The 21,340-nt window shown below is 39.9% G+C and overlaps 2 protein-coding genes across 2 annotated transcripts in view; one reads left to right on the top strand and one right to left on the bottom strand.

Annotated features, from left to right (window-relative positions):
• Positions 1-884: 884 nt before the first annotated feature.
• LOC111847095 (fructose-1,6-bisphosphatase 1-like) lies at positions 885-9,142 on the bottom strand. Its single transcript, XM_023817996.2, has 7 exons — positions 8,861-9,142; positions 7,726-7,888; positions 7,427-7,519; positions 2,639-2,779; positions 2,262-2,399; positions 1,665-1,784; positions 885-1,240 (listed from the first exon to the last, which is right to left on the bottom strand). The coding sequence occupies exons 1-7, from the start codon at positions 9,028-9,030 to the stop codon at positions 1,052-1,054; spliced, it is 1,014 nt and encodes a 337-aa protein (XP_023673764.2). The 5' UTR covers positions 9,031-9,142; the 3' UTR covers positions 885-1,051.
• Positions 9,143-15,965: 6,823 nt separating this feature from the next.
• Positions 15,966-21,340, top strand: part of kank1a (KN motif and ankyrin repeat domains 1a) — a 49,344-nt gene continuing 43,969 nt past the window's right edge. Inside the window, exon 1 of the mRNA XM_023817930.2 lies at positions 15,966-16,255. The gene's annotated coding sequence lies outside the window, so the exon portion shown is untranslated. The remainder of the gene's footprint in view (positions 16,256-21,340) is intronic.

Below are 21,340 nucleotides of genomic sequence, written 5' to 3'. Positions count from 1 at the left end.
GTGGCGGTGGATCATTGTTACTGTTTAGTGGCTGGTGGTTCAGGGGTAATCGATAAAATCAATTTCAGTTTTTCTTTAGCCCAAAACCCAACTGCTTCTGCCCAGAAGTTGGGACTTCGTTGTAGGTTGGCCTTTCAAAAACACAAAAACTCCGAAGATATATCAAGATCAAAACAGAGAAAGTTTTGGGGATCATGGATCCGGAAACATTCTGCATGGAGTACAAGATCCCTCCAAAAGTGTGTTCTAACCTTGTCATGTTTTAAAGGAGGTCCCATGTTGTAATCCTCTCAAGTGAATGATTCTTCAGACATCAGGGTACCAGAAACTGTGAAGCCTATGTTTTGCATAAAATAATTGTACTACTCAATACATTTTTTATATTTGAAAAATTGTTCTTCCCCTAATGCTTGAATAACATTTGAATCATCATGTGTATTTTGTGCAATATTTTTTTATTTCATGAAGGCCAAAAATGTGCTAGGGTGAACTGGTGTTACCAAAGTGTGCATGTGTGTGAGTGAATGGTGTGTGAGTGAATGGTGTGTGAGTGAATGGTGTGTGAGTGAATGGTGAGTGAGTGAATGGTGTGTGAGTGAATGGTGTGTGAGTGAATGGTGTGTGAGTGAATGGTGAGTGAGTGAATGGTGTGTGAGTGAATGGTGAGTGAGTGAATGGTGAGTGAGTGAATGGTGTGTGAGTGAATGGTGTGTGAGTGAATGGTGAGTGAGTGAATGGTGTGTGAGTGAATGGTGAGTGAGTGTGCACTATGATGGGTTGGCAGCCCATCCTGGGTTGTTCCCAGCCTTGTTCCTGTAGCCTCCATGATAGACTCCAGACCTCCCTGCAACTCTGAATAAGATAAGAACGTGAATGAAACAGGAGCTTGAAAGACATTTTATTCACCATATTCTTTAGTCCACATATTAGATGAAATAAAACTATTTCCCAGAAAAAAATGGAAATTATGTGAAAGTCCATGGGCGCTATTTTTTCAAAGCGTCCGCTTTTGAAGAACCAGGCTTGGGTCTTTGGTCTGGCTAAGCAGCATTCACTTGGCATGCTTCTTGAAGATGGATATGTACTCCTGTACATCATCGGGGGAGCCCAGCACCACAGGAACCCTCTGATGGATGGACTCCGGCTGGATGTCCAGCACATTACAGGCCCCCGTTGTGGCCATTCCACCAGCTTGCTCCATGATGTACGCCATGGGGTTGCACTCATAAAGCAACCTCAGCTGAGAAACAAAAATGTAGGGCTTTATTTTATCAGTTCACATCAAGGACAGCATTTTCCATCCTAATGTCAGATGTCACGTTTTTTTCAAGCCTGCCACGGTTTCTCTAAGGCAGGGTAACACTACTTTGATGTCCTCCCAGAAATGCATTGCTTTCGTTACACACTGCAGGCTGTGTAATGCTTTCTATTAGTGGCCATATATATTCTATATAAGGCAGACCCATTACAGCTGAAATTCCCCTATATGCAGACACCTATACACACCTCTAGAGGGCACTAAGACTCATTATGTTTTAATTCATACCACATGCTCATATCACCAGACTAAAGTAAAAAGGGTTTAAAATTGTGTATATATTATGTAACAGGTATATAAAACAAGTATGTATATGATTATTTGTTCTTTATCAAGCATGTCTTACCTTTCCCTTTGGGCTCTTGACATTAGCAGGATACAGGAAGATGCCTCCATACACAAGAGTTCGATGAACATCTGCTACCATGGAGCCCACATACCTCCCCCCATAGGGCTCGCTTCCATCCTGACAGAAGTTTGATGTTTGTTTTATTTGTTTGAACTCAAGGTTGATTATAACTTCAATGCTGCTTTAATCTTTTCATTTAGTTTGGTAACACTTTGAGGGGGCACAAATAATGTAGTACACTCTTACTTAATGCATTAATTAACCACACACTAAGTGTTAATGAACGAACATGGGATCATTAACTAACATTAACAGTTCATGTATTTCATGCAATTACTATATTTGTTCATGATTTGTACATTAGTAGTAACTGAGTTACTAAGTCACTTGCACTCCCTCACAAAGTGCTACCCATAGTTTTAGTTGGACAACTTATAAATACATTTTTGATCTTGCCAGAAATACTGAGCAACCATGTTTTATGCTAGCATGAAACATCAGAAATATTACAGTTGTGACCAGGTGTAATCTTAAGCAAAATCAATAGACATAGTTTTTCAGCTGTACTGTTTATGTAATTTTCTCAATGATTACCTCTGGAAATTTCTTCCTTTTCAAGTATTCTGTGACTGCAGGGTCAAAAAACTTGGCATATCCCTCATTAAGACTGTAGATCTTGCCCTTCTTCTTTATCTTGACATTTCTGTCCACCAGAATAAACTCCCCTATTGACTGGAAAACACAATAAATTAGTTCCTACCTCATAATCAGACATGCACATTAAATTAAAAAAAAAATCCAACTGTTTAAAACAATAAATGTCTCATACAGGAAGACATGGTATTAATACAATGATGTTTAATACACCAAATTGCTTCTACATAAAATACAGTATTCAAAGATAGAACACCATCATTCAACATATAATGATTTGATCCATATAACAAAGACATCAATCCAACATGACTCACTGGGTCCAGCATGAAGCAGTTAACCCCCTGACCAGCTGAGAGCACCATCATGGTCGCACTGCCATAAAGGGCATAGCCTGCAGCCACAATGTTCCTGCCAGGCTGTAGAGCATCCTTCTGATTTGGTTCATCATCTGTCACCTTGGGGGTTAAGACGTTGTGTTACATATGACAGTAATTGCATCCTTACAGAGCACTACAATATTCTGCATTATAATACTATGCAAAAGTCATAGGTTGTCCAAGAAAGTGTTAGTTAGCAGTTATGGCTATATTTATGGTGAAAGATACATATAATACAAACATATAATATTATTTAAAAAATTAGGGATGGGCCGATCCACATTTTTGCAGTTCCAATCCACATTTTTCCAGTTCCGATCCATTCCAATATTATTAATATTTTTAAACCAGTAAATGTAGCTGAATAAATGTATGCCAAAAGTCTAATTCGGCTACTAGAAACATACATAACGTACCGTTCCACCTCGTTTGCTTTAAGCGTTTTTGAGGCATTTTGCAGTTCAATCTTAAGTCTTCCAAGCGAGGATATGAATGTGGCTAATGCTTCAAATGCTCCACAAAATTTCTCCTTTTGTCAACACCGTCACTTGCACTTCGCTGCGATCGCAGCCCCTCGTGTATCACAAGCTGTAGCTAGTGCCCAAACACCGACTCCCAAATTATCCATTGATTTTTTTCATATTCAATCGCATTATCTCGCACAATTTCGCACACGTTTTTTAGTGGGATTATCCACTAGACACTATTTCCACCTCTCAAAACTTTGTTTTTACAAAGACTGCAAATTGCTGCACTACTAGTTGCTGTCAAAAGCGTAAAATACCAGCAGATCTTCACCGTCTTATCTGACGTTCTCACGCTCCTTGTTGCAAAGGGTATGCGCATGACGTCACAGCAGGCGAAAGTCACTTCGCTCACACCCACAGAGTAGCAAGAAACCCTTAGCCTTCAGCTTCAATGCTGCAAAATACACATCTAAAATGGGAAAGAGCTGTCGTGCGATTTATTGTACAAATAGATTTAACACAAAATAGGAGGTAGCTTTTTAGAGACTGCCAAAAAGTATTGGACGTGTGTAGGTCATGTATGGATACCCTATCCATCAAATATGTCTGGATCGGTGCTGTTACCGATTCAAAAATCTGATCGATGCTATAAAAACAAAAGAAATAAAAACTGGAAAAGGTAAATATTTTAAAAACACGCAGCCAACAATAACAAGATTACACAGGTCTACAAAAAAAAAATAAAAAATTCAGGTGCCAAGGTTTTTTGAATGGATTTAGGGTATTTTGAGGCAGCTGAACTCAGAAATCACATTGCTTTTGCTGAATTGGTTCTAGTTTTTGAGATAATGGACATCCATGAAAATACTGCATTCCCCCAATGTGACTTGTGTGTGATAACAAATGCAATAGCTTTTGGTCTGTCTTTTGACTCTAACAGTGTCTTGGGTAATGAAATGAATTATGAAGCGTTGAAGGAGAGTCTGAAAATAAAATTAGAGTTAAGTTCACATGTGCATGTTTGCATGTTCATTTATTGCTGTTGTTACTGTGCTGGTGAATATTTACCCAGATCAAATCTGCCAAGTCCTTTCAAAGGAAGGGCATCATGGGAACACCTGTCTGGTATTTAGCCAGAAATGGTTGAAATGCTCGTGGTAGTTCTATGAAAAAATGTAGTTTGGCCAGAAGAAGGGGATCCATTCGGGTTTCACAAATGCAGTCAAAAGAAGATGTCCTTGGGATTTTCACCTTTTTTGACTTCACCAGGTCCACATATTTCACAATAGAGGGCCAGAGTTCCAATGCTCATTCGACAGCTGGCAAATTTTCGAGCCACCAATGGCCACAGAAAGGTAGAGGGAATCTTGAGGATGATGTTGCAGCTGTGAAGTCCTCTCTTCTGGCTGGTGCAGAGTGGAAAAAAAAATGTAGTGCTTTGAGCACTTTCTCCACCATCCACTCTTCAAAACCAGTCTTGACTGAGTTGTGATGGGTATGTAGGGCACAACTTCCAACAGTTGCTAACTGTGTCCCAGCAATTGTCCCAGCAATTGTGTTGCTAACTGTGTCCCAGCAACTGTGTTGCATTAATTAAGTATTAAATATCTTAATCAGCACCATAAACTTAATATAAAACCATTCAGACATTGTTGGCACCAAAATCACTGTATACCAGTGTTATCTATAAACTACAAAATTCTAAATATGGGGCTTTAAATTGGCATTTGATAAAAAAAAAAAAAAAATCTTGAAATGATTGTGGTTTAGCCCTAGTAAAACATCTTGCAAAGTACTGACTGGAAGGAACATTAGCCCAACAGAATTGAAAGAGCAACAACACATAAAAATGTGCATTAGTGACAAAGGTCTTTGACACAGGGAATTCTTCACTTGTAAGTAGATACATGTCCGTGAGCCTAGTACAACCTATATGACAGACAAAGAAAATATTTAAAGCTATTTATCTGGCTAGTATGTGTGTATTTGCTCAAACAAAAACATCATTAAAAATTAGAACAAAAGCAAATTAAGAGTAATTTATTCTTGTCTCACTGACATCCTGTTGGATGGATAGAACACTACTTGGGTAGAACACTACTTGGGTAGAACACTACTTCACTTCCCAAACCTCTCCTCAGGAGCACTTCAGCCATTCCATGTGTTTATTAATTAATTGAGCTGTTGATGAAATTTAGTTAAATAAATTAGAAAAGTCAATGTGGTATTGATTAGCCGTAGGAGGTTGGTGTATTGGAAGGTTGCTGCAAATACCCCCCTGGAATCATGATGGAATCACCATGCTTCGAGAACGTTTACTCCACTTTTTTACTTCGCAGCAAACTAACAAATCACAGATATGACAAAATAATTTTTGTTTAATAGCTGAACATTCTGGCTTGTTGAAACATACCTCAAACAAATTATTGTAATTAATGGCAAAATTTTGTCCAGATCAAGTAGAGGAAAAATTATGGAATTTCCCAACGCTGAGGAAAAAAAATACTAGAATCATCAAATGAAAAAAACAATCACAATTAGTACTTTGTTGCTCCTCCTAGGAATTTTATGAGATCAACAGACCTTTCGGGCATGGACGTCACTAATGAAACACAATATTCTACAGCAAGCTGGTTCCAAATTTCTTGAATAGCAGTTGACAGGTCAGCTTTGCAGGATGGAACCTTGTCATGGACCAATTTTAAAAATTTCCGCTATAAATTTTCAATTGAGATTGAGATCTGGGCAGGTTGCTGTGGCCATGATCAAGTTTATATGTCTTTCCTGAAAAAAAGCTTTAACACTCATTTCCCTGTTGCAAGATGCATTATATCCTGAAAAAATTACTTAATCTTCACCAAACCTATTGTCTATCCATATAATAAGAAAAGTGTTCAAAACCTCCATGACTTTTGAAATAATGATTGCCATCTCCCCTTGCCTTTGCCTGTCATGCAACCCCATATCACAAATGAGTGGGGAGATCTGCATGCTCCATTAGAATGTGACCAGACAAAAGTTCCAGCATCATCTCCTTGGCAGTGCAGATTTGTGATTCATCATTGAATATCACTTTCATCCAAACACTTGATTGCTTCTCTTTCACCCACTGTAATCTTGTTTTCTTCTGTGGAGGCGTTAGTGGTGGTTTTCATTTGGCTTTTCTATATGTAAATCCCATTTCATTCAAGTGGAGTGCTTGTCTTTTGGTTTCCTTGTCTTTTACACTTAAGTGAAATTAGCTGTGGATTGCTTGGTAGTTGGGGATGTTTTGTTTGTTATTTTGGCTGTGGTCACTCCCGAAGTCTATTGCACCAGGTTACTTGATGAGTGTGAGTATTGTGTGCGGGAAAAAATGTAAAAACACAAAAAAATATCCCTTTGTCCATTGTTGTTCCCTTGTTGTACCTTACCCTGTTTGTCCCTTTAACCCATTCCCCTCTCCCCTTAATACTGTTACGCTGGGAATTGTAACAACAGTAAGGCTCAGGTATGGCTCGGTTCTTGGTGGTAATGGAAAAGCACCATTAGAGACATCAGACTGAATGCAGAAAGGAACCAGGGCAGAGGGAGAAAACTAATGTGGCACGGGGAGAACATGCAAACTCCACAAACAGAGAGCAGGGGAAGGATTCAACTGTCCACACTAGAGCTGTGAGACAAGAGTGCCACTCACTGAGCATCTGTGATCCCTTCATAGATAATACAGCCCCCAACATTTTTTGAATCATAACCATGTGCTTCAGTGAGATGCAGAAGAGCATAATAAAAATTTGTTGTACATATATACAAGTAAATAAGGTAACAGTCCTATAAGTTATTCCTGGTGTATCACAAATTATTAAAGGTTGTGCTATTGTTTGGAAAACATTCACATACAGTATACAGACGCTCCCCAGGTTACGATGGCCCGTGTTACAATATTTTGACTTTACAATGGATATTCCAATTCCATTATGCTTTTCACTTTAGTACATTATTCAACAAATTACATGAGATATTTAAAATTTTATTATAAAACAGGCTTTGTGATAATGATTCTACCCAAATGTAGGCTAATGTAAGTGTTCTAAGCATGTTTAAGGTAGGCTAGGCTAGGCTATGATGTTTCTTAGGTTAGATGTACTGTATTAAAATGCATTTTTGCTTTATGATATTTTTTGCCTTATGATAAGTTTATCGGAACATAACCCCATTGAAACCTGGGGAGTGTCTGTACTTCTTAAAAATGCACTGAGTGAAAAAAGAATAACCAAACCTTTCTGTAGATGGCAAAAATTGTCCCAATAGATGCGAGGCAGTCTATGTTTGAAGAACCATCCAGAGGATCAAAGCAAACAATGTATTTACCCTGTATTAAAAAAGTAAGTACTTTGTCATGCACAAAAAAATGCTCTTGCTGCTTAAACACTCCACAGGGAATGAAAACAAACCCACAAGTATAATACTTCTAGCTGCAAAGTACAGCATTCTGACAAAAGTGAGAATTTCAACATCCTGCTCTGTTCATAACTATATCACTACTAAGCCGCTGTAAAGAATCTGATTAACACTTACCCTTTGGTCGGGCTCCACAATTATGGCTTGCTCATTCTCCTCGGACACCAGTACACATGAGGTGAAGGAGGACTTGATCATGTTGATCACCAAGTCATTGGAGAGGACGTCCAGCTTCTTCACTTGATCCCCAGTTACATTGGTACTGCCTGCAATGCCATAGCTGCAGATGGAGACAATAAGAAGAGTCAGTGCTTTGTGAAGGCCTTCCCAGGGTGCTGCTCGAAGGGGATTGGACATGGTACAGACAGGATGAACGATACAGGTAATAACAGCAGGATAGCATTTTTAAGATGTATTCTAAAATTGTTTAATGCAGCAACATATATGGATATTTACAGCAGTATAATGGCAGCCAAACAGAGCACTTATTTAAAGTCTGACTGACTAATCCCTGTGTGACTATTTGCACAATCATTGTTAAAAGCCAAAGTCCATGTTAATTATTATGTTTGTTGAGGCTATTTTATCGTACAACTGTGAAATATTAAATGCCTAAAGGCCAGAATGATGCCATGCACCACACAGGGCAAAGTATGTGAATGGGTAATACTTAAATTCAGTCCAGTTTTGCTATAACCCGGGGTGTTGCTAGGCCTATTTTAGGGGGGTTTAGCCCCCAAAATAATAAATGTGTATTTATTGGCTTAAGTCATAAATAGTTTGTCACCTCCCCAGTAAAGACTCCGCCCCCCATCCAATTATGTCTAGCTACTCCGCTGGATAGAACACAGATTAAAAGCAGGGCAGGTCTTACTGAATAACAGACATACAGTTCATTCAAGTAGGATCTCATCCAATAAGACTAACACGTCTGGCATGTTTGAGAAACACACATTCTTTTCAAACAAGTTAGACAAGTTATTCAACAAACCCCAATGCGGAAACTACATTTTGCGGAGCAGACACAAACTCACGAACACAGCTGATTTCCGAAGCTAAAAATCCCCACAAATATTTTCGGAACTTGATACTTCCGTTTATTGCACGTTTTTATTTGAGAGGCCAAGTGCATGCTGTTGGGTAAACATGTGCGTTAGAATTAACGCATGCATGCATCGTTCGCATTGAAATGCACATAATTCTGAACAATTCACATCGTATCTCAGGAAGACAAATGCAGACAAATACTTACAGATTAGCGATGCCTGCCTTCCTGACAGCAGTAGAAATAGCTTTGATTGCCGTGCACATAGAGTTGAGGAGGGTTGTTAACTCTCCCGTTCCCTTGGCTTTCCTACCCTCCTCCAACACGAAACGCGTGAGAGTAATAACATTGGTGTCGAAGGCGCTTCTCTCTGACATCTCGGCGGCCGCAGTGTTTCTCCTACTCTGTGTGGAACAGAAGATCGGCCAATTCCGCCTTTAGAGTTTTTAACTGGAAACTTGAAAAAAGGGGGTGTTGCAGGGAGGTGGCCAATCCGAAATGAAACAGCAGTGGCAGCGAGGAGTGGTTCAGTTAAAAAAAAACATCAGGCTTTGCAGAATCAAAGAGGGCAAAGTTCCGGGTGATAGGGAGGCACATTTCGATAAATATAATAGATTCTATACGAGCTCACTTGTCCAAACGAGCCGCTCTATCATCATGGATATGTTGGACTATTATAAAAGTTCATTTCTTGACTTTTAACCGCATTACTATATTGACCTGTTGATTTTGAAAGTAGATGGGATATTAATGATTAAAAATTGAAATCATGTATTGATCAAATATTTTTCATTTTGTGGAGGGCACGGTACACCTTCTATAAAAGCAGCTTGTTTGTAGCTGTTGCCCCATTTTCACCACGTACAGTAACATGTACACTAGCCCTTTTGTTCCTTTTGCTTTGTTATGTCGGTTATTGTAACTCAACAAGCAGAGCATTTCGCCAACAACGCGACGGTTAACCTTCAAAGTGTCCAAATCATAGGCATTACGCTTCCCTCTATTCTACGTCGTTTTGAATAAATGTTTGCAAATGAAAAAAAAATCTGTCGTAATTGCTATCCTACTCTGGCGCATCTAACATCAGTGACCTCTGAAACCATAAGATTATTCTGCTTGTTGTCTTCTCTTATCCTTTTCCGTTTACATTTCGGAGAGTAACCATACAGTTGACGTCACATGCTAGGTTGCCAACTTTGCTCAGCTGGCAGGAGTGAGATGTTCAATTTCGGAAAAGTCTGCACGCACATACACATGCATTTACATGCATGTAGCAGTTTAATTGCCTTGCAAATAGTCTGTAGGGTTTCCACACTACTCCAACGCATTTGATGCAGCTAATTTCAGGAATAATACAGATTTGCTGAAAGATTTCTTGCGTGAGCATGAGAGTCTGAAAGTGTGAGATGTTAGCAACCCTGGACACATGTTATGTGAGAAGGAAAAATCACAGACATCTGGTGACTGAGCAGAACATACGGACCATCCAACTTTCAAAACCAAAGCATGTCCTGCAGATATGAAACACTCAGGTATTTCAACCCAAGTTCCACTAGTCCCCATTACAATCTTCTAATGTTGCGTCTGTTCTATTATCTAGACACTGAACAACATAAAGGAATGTTAAACGTGCACATTTCTATAATACCCACCCCCATCAGATTGCATATTAATTACAGATAATTTATCCATCCATCCATCCATTTTCTCCCGCTTATCCGAGGTCGGGTCGCGGGGGCAGCAGTCTCAGCAGGGAAACCCAGACTTCCCTCTCCCCAGCCACTTCCTCCAGCTCCTCTGGGGGAATCCCGAGGCGTTCCCAGGCCAGCCGAGAGACATACTGTAGTCCCTCCAGCGTGTCCTGGGTCTTCCCCGGGGCCTCCTCCCAGTGGGACATGCCCGGAATACCTCACCAGGGAGGCGTCCAGGAGGCATCCTAAGCAGATGCCCGAGCCACCTCATCTGACTCCTCTCAATGAGGAGGAGCAGCAGCTCTACTCTGAGTCCCTCCCGAATGACCGAGCTCCTCACCCTATCTCTAAGGGAGAGCCCAGCCATCCTGCGGAGGAAACTCATTTCGGCCGCTTGCACTCGCGATCTCGTTCTTTCGGTCACTACCCACAGCTCGTGACCATAGGTGAGGGTAGGAACGTAGATCGACTGGTAAATCGAGAGCTTCGCCTTTTGGCTCAGCTCCTTCTTCACCATGACAGACCGATGCAGCGCCCGCATCACTGCGGACGCCACACCGATCCGCCTGTCGACCTCCCGCTCCATCGTCCCCCCACTCGTGAACAAGACCCCGAGATACTTAAACTCCTCCACTTGGGGGAGGACCCCATCCCCGACCCGGAGAGAGCATTCTACCCTTTTCCGGCTGAGGACCATGGTCTCGGATTTGGAGGTGCTGATTCTCATCCCAGCCGCTTCACACTCAGCTGCGAACTGTCCCAGCGAGAGCCGAAGGTCACGGTCCGATGAGGCCAACAGGACCACATCATCTGCAAAAAGCAGAGGCCTAATCCTGACGTCACCAAACCGGACACCCTCAATAATTGCAGCATATTGATATTCGTTTGTGAGTCAGTGCAGAGCACCGTCACTTTTCCAGAATTGATGGTTCAAATCTGACCTCCACTAAACTTTTCTCTTCATGCTATGTGAGCTTCCTTTGGGAACTCTGGTTTCCTCCCGCAGTCCAAAGACATGCAGTTAGGCTAGTTGACATCTTGGAGACCAATTAGGAAAGCTGGGTTCCTGCTGAATGAGGTGTTGGTGTGGCCAACAGGTTAACCCATCCTGTGACCAGTGTGGATCCCAATGCCCCAGTGCAGTGATGGAGACACTGTGCTGTAAAAATGGATGAGATGTAAAACCAAGGTCCTGACTCTCTGAGGGCATTAAAGATCCCTGGGAGTCCTTTGAAAGAGTAGGGGTGGTACCCCAATGCCCTGGCTAAAATTGCCCGCTGTAGCCCTTTCAAATCTGGCCCCCTTATCATCCCCTATATCTAACTGGTGAATTCTCTCCTGCCCCTTCACCACCTTAGCTACTGTGCGGTGAGCGTACCAGTGCAGAATGCTTGCCGTTGCATCATCCAGGTGGGTGTTACACAATGTTGATGAATGAAGTAGCTCCCCATTTGTTCTCTAAAGCGCTTTGGGTGTCTTGAAAAGCACTATATAAATGTGATTTTGGTTCATTCAATCAAAAAATTTAACCCATCGTGACCCAGATCAGGATAAGAATTTGGAAGGATGGATGATATTGTTTTGTAATACTCACTGTAATACAATTATCAAAGAGGGTCATCTCCAGCACACTGGAGTTTAATTTGATGCTAATTGTATATACATTTACATTTTACAGGGCAAATAGCACATTACAAAAATACATGCTGCCATAGAGTCAAATAGGCATAAGTGCAGCTAGGCTGAGCTTCCAATGAATGACCTGATGCAAGTGTAAGCAGTTTTTGAGCATGAGCTACCCAAAAGCTACATAACAACTACGCAATCACTACTAAAAGAGTAAAAACCAATTCAAGATATTCAGTAGCCAGTAAGTGCAACAGAGCACTCAAAGAACATAATGAAGCATCAGGTTAATAGAGAAATTCATGGAACAGATGGCTCTTGAAGCATTTTTTAAAGATGATGACAGGATGTGGTTCGGCAGCTCATTCAACCATTGGGGAACCACACAAGAGAATTGTATGGAGTGACCCTTCTCCTGTGGCAGATGGAGCTCCAAGTAGCATTAGTTTGCTGCTTGAAGGGGGCAAGATGGGACATAGATCATGACTGAATATCAGATGGGCTGCTGCATTTTGGATCATCTGCTGTGGTCTGATAGCACAAGCTGCCTGGCCTGTCAGTAGAGAGTTGCAATATTCATAGTCGTGAGGTAAGGAGTACCTGGACAAGAAGCTGAGCTGCATACTCAGATAGAAAGGCCTGATCTCCTTGAGTATCTACAGGGTAAATCTGAAAGATCGGGAGACCGGTATGTGCTCAGCAAAGGACAGTTGGTTGTCTCTCATTCCCCCTAGGTTCCCAGCAGACTTTGATGGAGATAGTCTGGATGATCCAAGGTGAACAGTGAATATTCATTGTGTAAGTAAATGTTATGTGGAAGTACCCATTTGGATCACATTGTATGGACAAAAGTTCTGGAAGACGGCTCTTAATCATTGAATTTAGATGTTTCATTCTGACCCATTGCCAGAGGTGTATAAAATCAAGCACCTAGCCATGCAGTCAGGTTTGCAAACATTTGTGAAAGAATGGGTCATTCTAAAGAGCTCAGGAAATTCAAGCATGATACTATCATAGAATGCCACCTTTGTAATGAGTCAGTTCGGGAAATTCCTTCCCTGCTAGAAATTCCACGGTCAACTGAAGTGGCTACGAAGTGGCAGACCATGTAAAGTAACAGAGCAGGGTCACCAAGTGCTGAGTCGCATAGTGCGCAAAAGTCACCAATGATCTGTTTACTGCAGAGTTCCACCCTTCCTCTGGCATTAACCCTAGCACAAAAACTGTGTGCTGGGAGCTTCGTGCAATTGGCTTTCTTGGCCAAGCAGCTGCATGCAAGCTTCATCTAAGCAAATGCAATGCCAAGCATGGAGTGGTGTATGGCACACCTCCACTGGGTTCTAGAGCAGTAGAGACGTGCTGTCGAGTGATGAATCACGTTTCTCTGTCTAGGAATCTGATGGACACGTCTGGGTTTGGTGGATGCCAGGAAAACATTACCTGCCTGACTGCATTGTGCCAATTGTACAGTATGGTGGAGGAGGGATAATGGGGATAAGTTGTTTTTCAGGGGTTGGGCTAGGCCCATAAGTGCATAAGGCCCATTTTCTGTTCTAGCAAAACTGTGCCCTGATCCATACAGCAAGTATAGTGGGTGAGTATGGTGTAAAAGAACTTGACTGGCCCACACACAGCTCCATCGAACACCATTGGGATGAACTAAAATGAAGAGCCAGGCCTTCACGTCCAACATCAGTGCCTGACCTCTGCTCTTCCGGAGGAAAGATCAAAAATTCACACAGACATACTCTAAAATCTCGTAGAAAGTCTTCCCAGAAGAGTGGCAGCTGTTATAGCTGCAAAGGTGAGACCAACTCCATATTGATGCCTATGGATTTAGAATGGGATGTCATAAAAGTTCCCGTGGGTGTAATGGCCAGGTGTCCCAATATTTCTGTCCACATACTGTCCACGTAAGACAGCCGTGAGTTCATATAATCACTTCAAATTTTACTTTGCAAGTTTGTGGGCTAATCCTTGTTAATGTATCCTATAGTTTGAAGGTTACAGTAAATTGCACAAAAAATCACAATGTAACTCACTTTTGACTGTAGTCAGTGTTTTAAGTAAAAATCACAACTTTATTGTTATTAATAATTTATTGGAAATAATGCATATTATGTTACACAATAAAACACATAGAAATTTCTTTTGTTGTGCTTACGATAACAGTTGGTGGCAGATTTTATACTAGGATAGCACAGAGATAACCAAGGGTAAGATGACTGTATACACTTGTTACTGTTTTACCAGAACTCCATCTAGTAATTAGACTCTTTCTTGGATATGTGAACAAACACTAACTGGAAAGGTTATTGACACTTTTAGCTATCAATAATTTTGCTGAAAACCAGTAAGTTTAAAAAATAAGAAGCTTGGAAGATTGTCTGTCAAATGATCAACTACAATGACCAGTTTGTGTTCTTTTTGTATGTTTTGTATATTAATTCTCCAGTGGGGTATGAACTACAGAAAATGACAGGCTACTGATTAAAGAATACCAGTAAATTTGGTTAATGAAAACTGGGCCACTTTATTTCATAATACTATGTTTGCAAAAATCTCTATGGTGGATTACACAACCACACGTTCTGTTGAACTTTGTTATGGACCAAAGTGTTCTTTTAGGAAGATTACTGTCAGTGAAGGACGTATAATGTTTGGCTTCACTTTCTAGAGAGTAGATTTTCTGGAAAAATGTGTAACATATCAATCATTCTTATTTATTGCTGTTAAATTAATAGAATAAAACTAGTTCAAAAACTATGGTGGATTACACAACCACACGTTCTGTTGAACTTTGTTATGGACCAAAGTGTTCTTTTAGGAAGATTACTGTCAGTGAAGGACGTATTATGTTTGGCTTCACTTTCTAGAGAGTAGATTTTCTGGAAAAATGTGTAACATATCAATCATTCTTATTTATTGCTGTTAAATTTATAGAATAAAACTAGTTCTGTTTGAGGATTGCTCCTATACATCTGAAAAAAGTATTAATGAATATGTGTAAACATTTACAGTCATTTAGTAAATATAAAACGAACTATCAAAGTTTAACAATATAAAACATACTAAATATTACATTTATGTAAATATAAGATTTCCAGATGTAAGCAGATGCTATTTGTACAAAATCACAATTCTGAATCTAAAATACAGTATATACTATACTAGTTTAACATTATTCGTCAGTATTTGGCTGCCCCCTATTGGTTAAAAATGCTGCAGCAGCTTTTTGTAACAACCCACATGGTTTTTACTTTTGTGGCAAATAAGTGCAGTTTAATAAATATTAACATTTAAAGTAAATTTTCTTTCAGATTGTATTAATCATTAATCAAATGCATCCAACCATTACACAGTATATAAAACTTGTAATACTTTTTGGGTAAGTTTGGTGTATTAAAATTGCAAGATCGTTCGCAAAAACTGAACATCATTGGATGAAAATATGACTATATAGTATTATTTATGTCTATATCCCTAATTATCATTTATTTTTAAATTAATTATTTTTATTGACATTTTTATATTTTCTCTTTTTAGCATTGTTTTTCTGGTCCCCGGGTCTTTGGTCTTTTGTTGTGCTTGAACTAAACTGCCACCATGATACAGCAAACATTGTCGCAAACCGTTGCAAAGGACATAAAACAAGCCATGCATATGCGATCAGCCCACCGTCGCGTCAAGCACGTCAGCCCAAATGTTTTGTCACCACTCCGGCTAATTATTAATGAATACCAGACCAAGCAGTCTAAAAGAAATGAGTACAAACATTTAAGTTTTGTCAAATTAAATAAGGTTGCGGTGTTTTTAAAAGAATCAAGAATGACTTCGAATAGCAGCAATCGGCAGCATTATAAATAAGTAAGAGGTGAAGCAGGTTAGTCTCACCTTCCGTGCCTCATTAATGTTTCACAGTGCAACTTTTACCTGTCATGGTGCTGCGGTGTAACGTCACGCCGCCGGACTCACCCCTTTGTTCAGCGCTCAGGAGTGAAATATGACTTGCGGGTGGCCGCCTGAGTGCGCATGAGCGCCGTGGACCGAGCGGCTAGTAGGGAGCAAGGACTGCAAAACTACAAAAGAAATAAACTCAGATCATTCATTCGTTTATTATCACTATAGTTTCGAACACGGTTGTATGAATTTTAGTTCCACGGAAGTTACTTTGGAAGCGGTCCTACAGTGTGGGGGTGGGTAGGGGGGGAAAGGAATTTCTTAAAACGACAACAACAGAAACAAGACAGGAGGACGAATTCCTAAAATTGCAATCTGTTAAACGGTGAGTATATAGTGTAGTGCATGCTTTGCAACAGTAAAGTTTTACAGGTGGTACCAAATGTTAAACGTTTATCTCCGCTTATTGGTTTGGGGTTGCCATCTCAACATGCGTACTAAACTCTCAAAGCACCCTGACAAGTATTTAAATTGCTGTTTAGTTAGTCATATAAATTCGCATTGTTATATAAACAACATGAATACTTGAATTTGTCACTAGATTATTATATAATTGATCCAGTTTTTTGATGTATCGTACACACTAAGTGGGACTCCCATCTCTTTCCTTTGGGAATGTTTATGTGTTTGGGACGGTAAGGCATTTCCCCAACTCCCAATCTGCATCAAATCTATCTTGAAATTAGTATAAAGTTTGTATACATTCTTTAATCTCAAAGTAGAGTTACTGGCGTAGACATGCCACCGTTCTTAGTGTAAAGTTTCCGCGCTCAAAAGCTTATTTGTTTTACTTAAGTCGAGGGCAACAAGATCTCCAAAGCATAATAGTTCCCCTGTGAGCTGTTTGCCAGAATTATAATTTGATTGTCTCTTTATTATGTTTTTGTCCGAGTGTTAATAGTTAGGCTATAGTGCTGTAGTGTTTGGCCATTGTAAGTGTAACAGGTTGTTTTTCTCAGTATTGTAAGAATATGTTACAGAATTATTAGTGCAGTTTGATAACTTCACTTTTAAGCTTCAAGTAAATGTTGCAATACTATAAAGCTGGGTTACTGGTGGTTATAAAGGCTTTGTGGTTAGATGTGGACTTGTATGATGCATATCAAGTATTTTTGTTATAGTATTTGTTTTGTAGTTGTAGATATCTTTGAAGTCACATTGTTTATTCACGATAGATCTTGGCTGGTGGTCAATAATTCATTTATGTTTGTAAATCATATTTAATTTTGGATTATTATTATTCATGCTTCAGATCTCACTAGTTTACAGAAGTGCCAGTATGTCAGGATTTTTTAAGATGCACTGTTCTTTACATTTGTTGCTCTGTTTTACTTTACCTTCAGATTTCAGTTGAGAAAATAAACCCTTTAATCATTCCATTGGATCTTTCTAAAATGTATTTCTTTAGGATGGTTCCTTTTGAGTTTTGTGTGTGTGAGAGAGAGAGAGAGAGATATCCCCATCCTGCACTGAGCTTGAGGATTATTTCTGTGCAATCTAGATGACGTAGCCTGAAATGCAATGTGCGGGGTACCAACAAAAGCCTTATTATTTGATGGTGAAAGGAATTGTCAGTAACTTACAAATGTTATGCTGTGTGTAAATGAAGCCACTGTGGGGAGTAATAGAGTGATGTGTGCCAACTCCTTTTCAGATGCACTTCCTTGGATTCACTCACCAGAACCTTTCAGCACAGAATAATATTTTATTTTACTCTCCCACCAATCTTTTCCCTTTTCTTTCTTTGATGTAGCCTTTGAGAATCCAAACCAGACTGTGAGACTGTGGATTAGAAAGTAAGTTGTCCCCAGGATGTCCAAGGTATCAATTGTGCAAAGCCTGGATTTGAGTAGTTTTGAGACTACAAACTTTCCCAGGGGTAGATGAAGGTCATTTGAGTCTCTTAGTGTGAACCATAGTTATTAAAGTCTTTGATGATTTGATGATAAAAAAAAAATGAAAATATGAGTCTGTGAAAATCGGCAAAGTTGTACAATAGCTTGAATAGAATTTGCCGTTTCTTAACAGGTTATGATTCCTGATAATGTTTCCCCATGGCAACAAAAACAAAAGTACCCTATAGTATCTGTCAGTCAGTACGTCTCTTGTCTTTTCAGGTTGGCTTTCACAATGGCATACTACAGTTTTGAAATCACATTTTTAAATTGAATTTCTATTTGAGCTTGAGTAGGCACCTTGGAAAGTTGATGCGGGTTTGTGTCTCTAAGCGAGGCATGGCTCTCTCAGGGCACGTAGCCTCCCTTCACGGGGCCCTTCGCGTATGCGCTGTGCTTGGGCCCTGCTTCGGCACCGTCCACCTGGCCATGGCACCCATATCGGCATCTTGCTGTGAGGCCTAAGCATTAAAGTCCAGGTCGTCCCCACCCACCCATAGTCACATGTCACTCAGCAAAGGGCTGTAAAATGGCTCATTTTTGTTGTGGTGTTTGACGGTTATTGAAAGATATGTTAGGGATGCATTATGCACCCGTTTTCTTACATCAGCTTATAATTGTTTGGGATAATTAAAAACAACTAAAAGTGGTTGTGTGCATTTTTAGCTTTTGGTATATGCATATTGGTATATATGCATATTGTATATGCTGCATTGCTGCCTTGAGTGCCGCTGAGGGACATTTTGCTGCTTTATGTGCAGGGAGAATAAAGGGTGTAGATTCATCCTGCATTTTGAAATATGTGTTATGGACAGTCTTTACCGTTTTTTTTTGTATTTTCTAAAGCAGAATCCATATGCGCCCCCCTTTCTGTGACCTTTAACACTGGCTATGTGTTTTCTGTTACCACAGGTGCTTTTCCATGCCTGAGGAAACTGGGAATATGAGCCATTGCTAGTGTTGATCGGCCAAATGAAAAATGAACGAGATGTTTTAGACACTTATTTCGAACACATTTCATCAATATATTTCCTTGCTGGACAGCGGATGACTCTTGGTCTATAATAAAACAATCTCATCCTGTTGTGCATTTTGCATCCATTTCTAAAGGCATACTAGTAATGTACTTCTAATCAGATTGAATGTTTGGACTGGGGGGAAAAATTCAGTATTAAAATCCACAATCACACAAGGCAAATATTTCCTTGACCAGTCTTAGATGCAGAAGCTTGTATACATATTTTTCAGTTTTCAGACGTTTATTTGGATATCTGTTGCTTGCATGGGAAAAGGAGGGACTGTTTGGAGAAACAGCATGGAATAGAAAGTGCGACTTTACTAGGGGTGTCTTATTTAGTAACCTGCAGGTTTCCCTTTGCACTTCTAGGGATTGGAGCAGGAAGCGATTTGGGGTCATAAAAGCCTTGGCAGGACTTGGGGCATCTTATTAAATGTCAGTTTGCTGGATTTATAGAACTGAAACAAGCGATTTGGCACCCAGGAAACATTCTGCAGCGGCTTAGAAGTCTGTTAAAACTGAACCTGAAGCCAGCTGAGACGCAGGAGGCTGTTCCATTGACCTGTAAGAGCCTATTAAGGCTTAAGGCGCATTCAGGTTTTTTTGAATTGAGCAGAAATCTTCATTTAATCTCTTGAGCCGTACGTTTTTCAGCTTCAGCCACAGGAAGACGATGGTTCGGTTGACGTTAAGAGCATGCTGGCAACGGGCCAGCGGTAACAGGCTTCTAATTAGCATATTTTGTCGAGAAAGTGGTAGGCCTAAATGCAGCCTTTGGTGGAAATAGTCAGGTGGTATAATAGTATTATTTATTCACTATTATTTACTGCTTATGTTGTGTAATAGGATAGCTCTTTGACAACCTAAAATAATGAACATTTCCTACCATACATTTGCCTAATTATATTATGTTTGTGATAGATTTGTACATCTGAGTAATCAGAGCGATTACATTAGGTGCACAGGCAGGGGTGTGCTATAAATGTCGGGCCCCCACCCAGACCAATTATGTGTTTCTTTTTTTTTTTTCTTTTTTTTTTGGGAGCTCCTGTGAGTCCTGTCACTCAGGGGCCCTTGGAATCATCCTACCCCCCCCCCCCCCCCCCCCCCCCCCTTTAAAACACCCCTGTGCACAGGTAAGGTATGCCTTTGCTGACATCTTGGTAGATTATATATAACGTGAAATGTTTAAATGACTTTGCATGTTATGTGAATTATGGGCACATGGTAAACAGATTATTGTTAGAAATCGATTGCTTGTGTCTGTACCATATGTTGGTGCCTCTGAAATGTCTTTATTTCTTCTCAATGTAACGCATGGTACGGATTGTTTTTTAAAAACAATTTTATCCTTTCATCTCTACTTTTAATATGTTTCCCTGGTTATTTCATTTCCAGGTAGTGCTTAACCACTGTGTAAACTTGACATGCTGTGGACTTTGTTTACTTTAGCCAGGAAATCAGATGCCAGATTCAGTTTACAATAAATCTGTCCCGATTCCATTGTTATTGGTTGAACTTGAGCAGCAGTAGAGAACCTTGTTAAGACCTTGAGTACAGATGATAAACATTGAAATGGTGCCCATATTATTTTCTTTACTGTGGTCTTTACCTGTGAAAATAGTTCAGGTCTCTACTCTGCTTTTTGGGAAAAAAAAAGTGAATCTTCTCTGTTTTAAGAAATATTTGCATTTTGTTCTGATACTATGCTTGTGGGTTGATTGTATTTCAACGACAAGTTTTTACCTTTTTAGAATCACTTGGTATTTCGTCATTTGTGCCAGTAAAACATGCATCAGTATGACAAAGTACAGACGCTCCTCTATTGACGAACTTTCAACCTATGAACTTTCAGACATACGAACGAAGAGGACTGTAAGTCCAAATTGTGTGTATTGGGCTCCTGTTTCCTGTCCGCAATATCAATATTTTTTTTCTTCCACCTAATACGACTTTTGGCCGCTACTCCCGCCGCGCAGCAGCGTAGCGTGCGTACTCCCAGCATCCTAGTTCTTAGTACTTGCATATACTATATATTGAATAACGACTTACGAACATTTCAGGTTACCAACGGCCGTTTGGAACGTATCTCATTCGTAAGTAGAGGAGAATCTGTACTATGTTTTTAAGAAAACCCCCAAAAAAATTTTGGATTGCCACTTTATATTTATACAATATATTTATAACTTGAAAGCTTTTCCAAATTCCACCTGTTTTGTTGTTCTGCAATTTGTCTCAGTTGTTAAGAAAATATTCTCTTTGAACACCCTGAACTTGAAACATTACTGGCAAAGGTTGATCATTGATATATTGTTATTTAAATGTGTTGCTTGATTTACGGGCCTCAAGATAAAGATAATTATTTACCCATTGCACTTGAGAAGGTAGCCTTTGTTGAGCCCGACAAAACTGACCCAGCATGTCTCCTTAGGCTCATTGTGTCTGGATGTGTGTAAAAGGACACTCCCTTTTCATCAATTACAGAAATTGAAATCCA

The sequence above is a fragment of the Paramormyrops kingsleyae genome, chromosome 7 (genome assembly GCF_048594095.1).
Source record: "Paramormyrops kingsleyae isolate MSU_618 chromosome 7, PKINGS_0.4, whole genome shotgun sequence".
In the NCBI taxonomy this organism is placed as follows: Eukaryota; Metazoa; Chordata; class Actinopteri; order Osteoglossiformes; family Mormyridae; genus Paramormyrops; species Paramormyrops kingsleyae.
The sequence above is the reverse complement of the archived record's forward strand: the minus strand, read 5'-3'. Positions and strand labels throughout refer to the sequence as shown.